Genomic DNA, 9,660 nt, shown 5'->3' with positions numbered 1-9,660 from the left:
CAGGATTAGTGCCTGATATTTTAACATCTTCAGATGTTTTTGTAGATTGAAGTAAATTAATTTTTCAGATGGAGTAGATTTCCCTTCAATTTAAAAGATAAACAGTGTTTACAATAGTGGCATGAAAATAAAGTGAAATAAAAAATGCTAGAAACTTTTTATTTAAGAAATGCATCATTTCAAGTGGTCTCTAAAACAGAAGTGCACATATCTCGTTTACGTGACAACTACAGGATTTCTCCTTTTCTTTATGACAAGGATTTTTTTAGGCTACCCTACAAAAATGAAGCTAAAACCCATTTCAGATAATCTGCAGTGAGTGTTCTTTATATTGAGACATTGGAGAAGGAATGGGCTGAGAACCTCCTTCATTTACTTGGAACCTTTTCTTTTTCCAACATTTTTCATTCTCAGTCATCTCCAGTTACAGCAGACATCAGAAGGCAGCTGCTGAGGTTCCTCTTTTGTGCTGGGTAGTGATGGCAGAATGAGAAATAAACTCCGAGCTGTGACCAAAGGCAGCCTTGTAATTACTTGACTATAATGATAATTGGCCTTAATACTGTAACAAATGCTCTGAGTTTGCACATCCAAACTCTGCAGTTTGGATCAATTTTCTTGTTTACAAAATCAGCTTGCTTTTATTAGCACCAAATTACCCAGTAACAGAATGCTGAACGATCCAGTGAGGTTCACTGCAAAAGAAAGGGAAAGAATACTGGATGTGATTAGCCAGTGGATTTAAATGGGTTCCTACACAGGGCTAGAGTTTGGAGGGGAAGGGGTTTGAGTGAGAATAGGAAGAGTTGGTTCACTTTATTAATACTGTTTGGGAGGTCTGTTGTTTTCTCCTCTTAGCTGGTGTAAATTTAGACTCCTAAACTCAGAAGGGACCAGAATAAACAGCCTAACAGTTGACAGCAAACCTCTGTTATACATGGCTGTGTGCGAAGTTGATTTACCCTGCTTGTAAATGTTTAGCACTGAAAATAGCTTTCTGTATTTGAAAATCCATTTTCTCAGTCGGAAACTGGGACATGAACTTTCTCCTAAAATACAGGTGTCCATCCCTGTCCCCCTTGTATTAAGAATGCATCCTTGGCTCCCTCTGCATGAATTATTCCCATTGCTTGTTGTTCAACACCCCGATCGGAGAGTAGATGAGACAGTTATTCCTGTTGTTGCTGATTTACTGTTACAGCTGCTTCCTCTTCTTGTGATTTAATTTGAAGTTTCAGCCCACCAGGAGGCTAATGGTCCCCACCTATACAGCTTTAAAAGCTCACTGTTGTTTTCCACAGGAATGTTATTTCCATTCCTAGCCAGTGATTTATTTTTTTTCCTCAGTGTTCATCTGGTAACTGTGAGGCAGTATTCCATCAGCCATTTTCATGAAAAAAACCTAACAAAAAAACCCCACAGCCAAACCCAAAACCCATGCAGCCACTTAGACTGAAAGCTTAAAAATGAGAATTACTCTGTTTCAGTAGAAGCTCAGCAAGCAAATTACTCTGTTTTGCAGTGTTCTAATGGCTATTGGAGACTGATATAAGCACAGGAGGACATTAGTCATCATTTAGATCTTTTAAGTTTTTCTTTTTTTTTTTTTAAATGTAACTGATATATAATTGACTTTTTTTTTTCCATATCTCAGGAAAAGGTAGGGCAGGTAGCAAACTCTAGAGCATGTTTTGTAGTGTGGTACTGCCTGTGGTGAGACGAATTCTGAAAACATTAGCAAATGCAGTGGAATGCAAGGTGTGATTGTACATTGCAAGCAAATGCTGCGTACCTGGTCAGGCAGAGGGGAGCTCAGTCTGAGTGTGACTGCAGGGTTGTGACTGTGAGTGAGATAACCACAGAGCACTACTTCAAGAATGCTTTCCAACAGACTTCTTAATGCACTAAGTTATTCTTGAAGCAAAACTTAAGAAGTGATAAGTTTGCTTCCCTTTAATTTTTAAGTATTCTTAGTTCTAAATAATAAATGACCTTGAAAATCTTTCTGAACAAACAGAATTACTTTGATGCTCAGCATAGGCTGCTGTCCACTGTTCTTGTTATACTCTGAGTTTGAAAGTGACAGTCTTGAGTTTGCATTTTTGTAAAACTTCTGGTTTTCTGGTTTTATTTCTTTATATGTAATTAAAGTCAGTGTCCATGTTTATGTTTTCCCCATCTTAAGTATATATTTGTAATATAAGCATTTGCATTTTGTTATACATTCTTTGCTGGTCCAAACAGCGCTTTGATGAATTATGCACCTTCTAGTGTTTGGGTATTTTCTCTACTGGTTCATCATTGGTATTAGAAATTTAGCTCTTCACTGTGTTAATGGTGTCTTATCTCACTGAGAATCATAGAATGAGTGGGATTGGAAGAGACCTTTAAAGATCATCTGGTCCAACCCCCTGCAGTGAGCAGGGACAATGTTACCAGATCAGGTTGCTCAGAGTCCCATCAAGCCTGACCTTGAATGCCTCCAGGGATCGGGCCTCCACTACCTCTCTGGGCAACCTGTTCCAGTGATCTACCACCCTCATAGTGAAGAACTTTTTAATGCCTAATCTAAATCTACCCTGCTCTAGTTTAAAACCATTGCCCCTCATCCTATCGCTCCATGCCCTTGTACACAGTTCCTCCCCAGCTTCCTCCTAAGCCCCCTTCTATGATGGAAGGCCATCACAGGAATCTTCCTCCCAGCCACCTTGTTTTTGATGGCTTATTTCTTGCTTTGGGGTGGCGAGGAGGGGCATAGATGGCATTGCAAAAAGGATGGAAGCTGGGCAGACTGATAGAAGTGGCTGTGTGAAACCTCATTGCTTTCCACTGTTATTAAAGGGCGGTGCAGTCTTTCTCCTCTTTGAGCAGGAGGATACGATTACCAAATAGCAGTGTTTGGGGTCACTACTCTTTATGACACAAATCAAGTATTCTACTTCCTAAGGCCCCGATTGATGGAAAATAAAGTATTAACTGGCAGGAAACGGATTTTCCAACACTATTACTCAGTCATGCAGTGGCAACTAACCTTTTCAGTACAATCTTATTATTGCATTGCTAATTGTATCATTTAAAGAATACAAGTTTTTAATAGTTATTCCAGGAGCAATGTTAATCACTGCACTTTAGAGCTATTTTTGCTTATTGAAAGCTTACCCATTGATAAGTTAACTGGTAGTAACAACCATTAATGCAGACTCTTTGCTTGGGTAATGTTGCTTGCGGTGTTGAACGAATTAGGCTCGAAAAATAGAGCAGAGTACTAGACTTGACTGACTCTCTGTAGAGGCAGGACAGAATTAGTCATTGGCTGTGAATGTTAATCACTCCACAGCAATGATAATTTACAGCATTGTTGTAGCACTCTTGTGCTCATAAAATGAACTTAATAACCCACTGCTACCCATGGGATAAGCCTTCCTCCTCCTTCCCTCCCCCTTGCAACTGAATACCCAGTCTGGCTGCATAATAGCCTTGTGAAATACTGCATTAAAAAGAGTGAGCAGCTGTTTGATAAAATAAACAGCTCTAAAACAGATTTGTTAATTATCTCTTTCTTTTATTCACAGAGGGTGTTTGTGAGATATGGCTGACCAGTGAAGACACAGGGGCTTATGGCAGAGACATTGGCACAGACCTCCCTACGCTTCTCTGGAAGCTGGTTGAAGTTATTCCTGAGGGAGCTATGCTGAGGCTTGGCATGACAAACCCTCCCTATATTTTAGAGCATCTGGAGGTAAGGAAGAAAAGTGCTTCATTTAAATGCTGACATGGCCATTCACTGAGTAAGGCAGCATGGAACCTTGTGTATAGTGCATTTCATTTTAAGCAGTAGCTTGAAGAAATTACAGACTTCAAGTAAATATATAGAATTAGACTAATAGTGTTAAGCTGTTTGCCTGACACAGCAAGTTGTTGAGATAGTAAGATATTCAAATCATTTTGAAATTATAATGTTTACTATAGGAATGTTGCATTTGTGTGTATGACTTGTGTTTTGAAGAACTAAAGGAAATGTCATTAGCAGACAGTGGAATATGGGATTGAATTTGTCTTCCTGCTACACCTCTGACAAGTATTTCCAGAAACACTCTATGCTGATCTCGCTCAACAAAATATTCATTATCCTGTGTCAAATACTGTTCTGAGAGCGTGTGGAGCTTCCCTGATAAGAAATGGAAATGCAAAGTGTATATCTGTGTTAAAAAATTGTAACAAAGTAGTTCAATGAGATGAGAGGCAACAAAGTGTACAGCGATGTGAATTTGAAAGAATATCATATATATGTGAAGCAGGAAGTGAGGGTTTTGTCTCAAAGATTGGTTGGTTTGGTTGGATTCTGACATCAAATTAATGTATTGAAATTCATACGTTCTTTCTCTAAACAGTTCTTTTTTAAAGAAAAAGAAGCAGGGAAGGGTATAGCTTAAGGTAAATTTTGTAACCATGTGCATCTGCAATATCCAGATAAATAGCTGGTGTCTGTGCTGCTTTCCCAAAGATATGATAGAATAGTTGCACTTTTTCTTGAGATGTCAAGGACAGTATTTTCTCACCTTTCCCTATTGAAGCTCATAGCCTAGAGGAATCTCGATAAGAATAAACAGTGTTTCACTTCACCAGCTAAAGAATGCAAGCTGCAGAAAACTGCAAGAAGTTTCTCAGGCTGTTATTTCGCTCTTTGGTTTAACATATACTTCACTAAGTTAGAGTCTTGACAACACATTGAATAGAAATCTTTAAGGGAGTGGTTTGGTTGTGTTTCTTAGAGCTTTGCATTCTGCCTCAAACTCTCAGATCTGTCACACTTTTTATTTTAACATTTTTCAGCATCTTGTACAAAAGCAAATCAAGATTTTAGCAGTTTTCACAGTTAGTGCCTTTGCTTTCAGTTTTAATTTACATTATTAAAAGTGTTTTGGCATAGAGTGCTGCTTTTGTCACTGCTGCTCATCTTATGAGACTTGCTTTTTAAAAAAAGTTGTTTTAATTTTTTTTAAGCTGTTGCTGGAAATAAGAAACTGCTCTGCCCAGCTGAGGGGCATGGTACTAGTCTTAATTTGATATAAGCTGAGTAAGATGGAAATATATTGCTTTCCTGCAATCAGTAGCCATTTTAGTGAGTGTGAGTTTATCACAAATCTGTGAATGGTTTTGATTTATGATCTCCAGTCTTCCTGTTTCTAAATTTTCTGGAATAGGCTGTAGGTAGGACTCTTTTTGACCCAACTCATATTCAGGAAAAGTACTCTAAACCTTTCTAAAAAATGGATCTTTAAGTGTGGTGGCAGAGCAAGAGGAATTCATGCAAGCCTTTTGAAGATGTGTATCCTGAATGTTGCTGTGCAGAACATGCGCTGTGTGTGCACCAGCCTTTTCATACAATAGCAACATCTGCTGTTTCTTGTCCTCTTCAGTGTTTCATACAATTTCCAGTTTATATGAAGTTTTTTAAGGATTATTTAATCATATTTCTGTGTTTCATGGATGATGAAGAATTTCTGAGCTACTGATTTGGTGAGATAATTTTGATATTTTGTCAAACTACATTTATAATTTTTTTTTATCTTCTGCATTTTTGTCTAGTTCCCTCTTCCAAGCTTACCAGACTTGTATCTGAAAGATCACTAGGGACTCTTGGCAGTCTCCTGTATACATTTTCACCAGACAAAATAAACTTCTTATTGGTAATGTGCTTTTAACTTCCTGGTTGAGGAAAGGATAAAACCATGATTTGTTTAAAAAAAAAACAAAATAAATGAAATGAGAAGTTGATTAACCTTCATGTCAGTTGATGAGGATAAAATCCAGATGTAGTTCTGTTATCTCCTAAGAAAGGTATGAAGCTGTGTTATTGGTTGGAAGCATCTTTCATTAGCTATTTTAAAATATGCTGCATTTTATTAATTTATTTTCTTAGAAGTCATGTTGCTAACGGGGATGACGTTTGGCTTTCCGCAAAAAAAATGACATGGGAAAATGTACTAAGCGTCTGTCACTTTTTATAACCAATGAAAAGGAAAAAGTTTTTCCAACTGTGTATCTTTTTTAAAAATCAGATTTTCAGCAGCTGCATACAACTGTACATATACAACTGCTTTTTTTTCTTTAGTAATGAACACATGTCTGATAAGTGGCATAAAGCAACAGCAGTCATGTCAAAAGCATAAATTAATTTTAAAATCTGGACAGAGCTTCCCTAGAGGCTCAGGCTAAAAGCAGTGGTTTAGATTCATTTATAGTTTTGGCCGTATTTATTAGAGCTTACCTGCAGGTAAAAGGTTTGGCCAGTTGTATATCTGTCTTATTCTTGTAACCTCTCAAGCTAATAGCAAACTTTATATAAATACTTTTGTTTTCTCCAGTAACACCCAGTTTAAAGGGAAATGTTTTAAAAATACCAGTTTCCAAAGACATTATGTAGATTTTTAAAATACTGAATTGTAGTATTGCATGAACTCCTGTATCATTAGAAGTGGTTTTATACTTACATGTGTGTTTTTAAAACATTTCACAAATACCTGTTTTCCTTCAAATAGGCATATATTTAATCTCAGATCATCCAAAATGTCAGGTCACTGGCTTGATTGTGTGCTTGGAATTCACAGGTCTCCTTTACTCTTTCCTGGACTTTCTGTGCCTTTTGGTACCTTTTGTCAGAGTGGGGAGAGATCAGAAATAAAAAGAACAGGGATGTGCAGATTAGTACCAGGAATTGTAGATAGTGCAGCTACAGTAGAAGCAAATTCCTCAGACCACAATGGCAATGCCATTGTCCTCAGTGAATGAGGAAAAAGTTGCACCTATGAATAATATGACTGAATAAAGGACTAAAAAGTGTATCACTGTGTATACAGTTGAAGTGTAAGTTGCACATACTGTTCTAGCAGCATGTGGAGTTATCCACAGAGTGGAGGAATCTCGAGTGTTGGGCTTTGCTCCCCTTGCCCTGCACCTCAGTCCTTCCAAATATTCCACGCTTGTATTCTTTGTGTTGCTCAGGTGGATCTTAGGATGTAGCTAGACATGAAGTACTTCTGCTACTTGTTAATTAGTGATAGGAAAATAGATAGTATCCACTGACCAAAATAACAGTACTTTTTCACACTAGATGTATTTTCCGTATTTAGGTAGAATAGCTTTCTCCTTCATTGAAAGATACTTAGCCCGCTTTTTTATAAGCTGCTTGCTAAACTGCTTATAGATTATAATTTATTTGCAAGGGCCAAAAAGTGATTGCAGGTTCATATTTTTCCTCAAAAAATTATTTCATAAACATACTCTGAGATACTGTCTGCCTCAAAAGTGTACAGTGGATGGGAGTATGACTAGAGATCTGTTTAAGCTGTTGGTGCCCAGTTCTGTGACTGGGCTTTGGCCCTGTGAGTCTTTTGACTCATTATTATAGTCCCACACTCACAGGTTGCCTGGAAATAAAAATGGAGGAACAGAAAACACCGCTTATCTTAGGAGGGTTTCATCTGCCTCTGGGTCTTGGAGTCTGTCTCAGGATCCTCTGAGAAGTGCCAGCCAACAGCTCTGCTGTTTGGCTGATGCTGTAGGCCAGCACAAGGAGAGGAAAAGGAGAAGTGGGAGAAGAAAGAGGAGGAGGAGGGGAGCTCTCCTTGGGTAAGGAGAGGTGAGACCAGAGCGGAGGAGGGAGCAAAGGAATGCTATGGGTGCTTGTAACTGGCCTTGAGGCTCTCATGCTGGAAGGCTTGGTAGCTTTTAGGGGAAGCATGGGCAGGTGGTCATTGAAACTCAGGTTTATTGTAGGTAGGGAGACAGTTTCAGTTTTCATGTGATTTAAAGTACTGCGCATACCCAGTGCCTTCAGATACCAGTCAGGTAAATGTTATTCTGTCCTTAACGATGTTTATCATTTCAGGGGAGGCTGTTAATCTCATGAAGATCATCATTATACTTGTGTAATACGGTCTGACAATTTAGTCCTTTAGTTTTTTGTTCAATAAATCTGGTGGTAATAGTACCTTATGTACTTATAGATGCATGTAGCATGAACAGTTTAAGGATGAGGAGCAGCCATGTGTTTTCAAATGATAAATTCTGCATTCAGTTGGGCCTTCTTGCTTGTAAAGAAAGAATTATTTGAAACCATGTAGTGTTTTAAAGTAATGCAAAATATTAAACACTTTTTGATATGCTGCATGCTGAGCTAAGCCGTTAGAAAAAGAGCTTTTATCACAATTATTCAGGGTATAATCTAAAATACTGATTTTTTTATCTGCTGTTTTCTTCAGCTGCAGATGATGTCTGTGCTTATTTTAACAAGTAATATCGGAGCAATAAGAGTAGATCAGGAAATCTTAGAATTTGGTAGTGAAGTCTCTATATCTGCATTATTTGCATTTTGGAGTCTACTTTAAAATAAATCTTAGCCCCTCAACCAAACTTTCCCATTACCCGTGGTACAAGGCAGATCATTGGGTTGAATCCCTCTGTTCCCACCGAGGACTTAGAGCACATTCACTGTGAACCTGGAGTTCAGAGCCACTGCGCTGGTTTCCTCAGAAGTTAGTTTAGTTTCCTATCCCAAAGTTACCCTGTAGGCCGAACAAACCCGTGGCTGGGAAGGAAACCATGGGGAAAATTGCACTTTACAATTTCAAGCAGCACATTAATATGAACACAACCAGTGCTGAAACAGCTTCTCCTGTGTGAGGTTTGTTGGTGTGATGGAGCGAGTTGGTGTGCTTAAAAGAGCTGAAGGCCTGAGATCCTGAAACATCGTTTCTCTTAATCAGACTACTAAGACTGAGAAAGAAGTTGGAGTTTGCAGTTTAGCTGCAGAAGGCATCCTCAGTTTTCCTCTCTGAGAAAATCTGGCCAACCCATGGAAATAGTATTGCATTTTCCAAAGTGCTCTCTCTCAGTTTTAGTAGTCTGTTCGAATGTATACACCATTAAGCATATAGCTTGCTTATTTTAAGTTTCATCTCAAACCAAGTTTTTGAGATATGTGCCTTTGTCCAGTGTCTGTCCTCTCTTAATATGCTGGTGCTACATGGCATTGAGGAAAACTTGGGATTTTATCTACATGGCAGAAAATTTTAGTAAACAGATGTGAACTTTGGTCGGGGAAAAATGGTTTTGCTCAGATTTTTTTTTTTATTTTATAAAATGTTAAAGGTGAAGGAAAAGTTAATATTAGGGTCCATTTTATAGTCTTAGCAAAACCTGCAATGAATGCACATGTGTGCAGTTACCTTGTGTACTCTTACTCATCTGTATTTGCACAGAGATACTGTTCAAATTGCACGAACTGCCAGATGGCAAAGATGTTATCGTCCTATAGTGTCCACATGCACCAAAAGTGACATAAATTCTACATCCTGCTTTAGAAGTAACCTCCAGGCACTTATTCTGTAATGATGTTATGGAGTTGTTAGCTAATGCAGGAGTGAGACAGTGTTTTACATCCACTTGCAGTGACTGATGGAGAAGGAGGATTGGGAAAAATCCAGTAAAACGGTAGAAATAAACAGTGAACAGGAGTTAGTCCAAAAAGTCAAAATTGGGGCCAGGTTGAAATGAATTCATGTTAGTGGCATAGTGTTAGAGACTAATTTTTGCTTTGAATATATTTCACTTTTCCTTAGGTTTTCAGTTTCATCTTCATGTTCAGCATCTGGGGCT

At 38.2% G+C, this 9,660-nt stretch overlaps 1 protein-coding gene across 1 annotated transcript in view; it reads left to right on the top strand.

The window, feature by feature from the left end:
* Positions 1-9,660, top strand: part of LOC104541128 (threonylcarbamoyladenosine tRNA methylthiotransferase-like) — a gene marked incomplete at both ends in the record, with an annotated part of 137,238 nt that overhangs the window by 67,124 nt on the left and 60,454 nt on the right. Inside the window, one exon of the mRNA XM_010185107.1 lies at positions 3,573-3,739. Within this exon, the coding sequence (XP_010183409.1) occupies positions 3,573-3,739 (167 nt within the window). The remainder of the gene's footprint in view (positions 1-3,572; positions 3,740-9,660) is intronic.

Source organism: Mesitornis unicolor, unplaced genomic scaffold (genome assembly GCF_000695765.1).
Source record: "Mesitornis unicolor isolate BGI_N332 unplaced genomic scaffold, ASM69576v1 scaffold14255, whole genome shotgun sequence".
NCBI classification, from domain to species: Eukaryota; Metazoa; Chordata; class Aves; order Mesitornithiformes; family Mesitornithidae; genus Mesitornis; species Mesitornis unicolor.
This window is presented reverse-complemented; position numbering and strand designations above follow the sequence as displayed.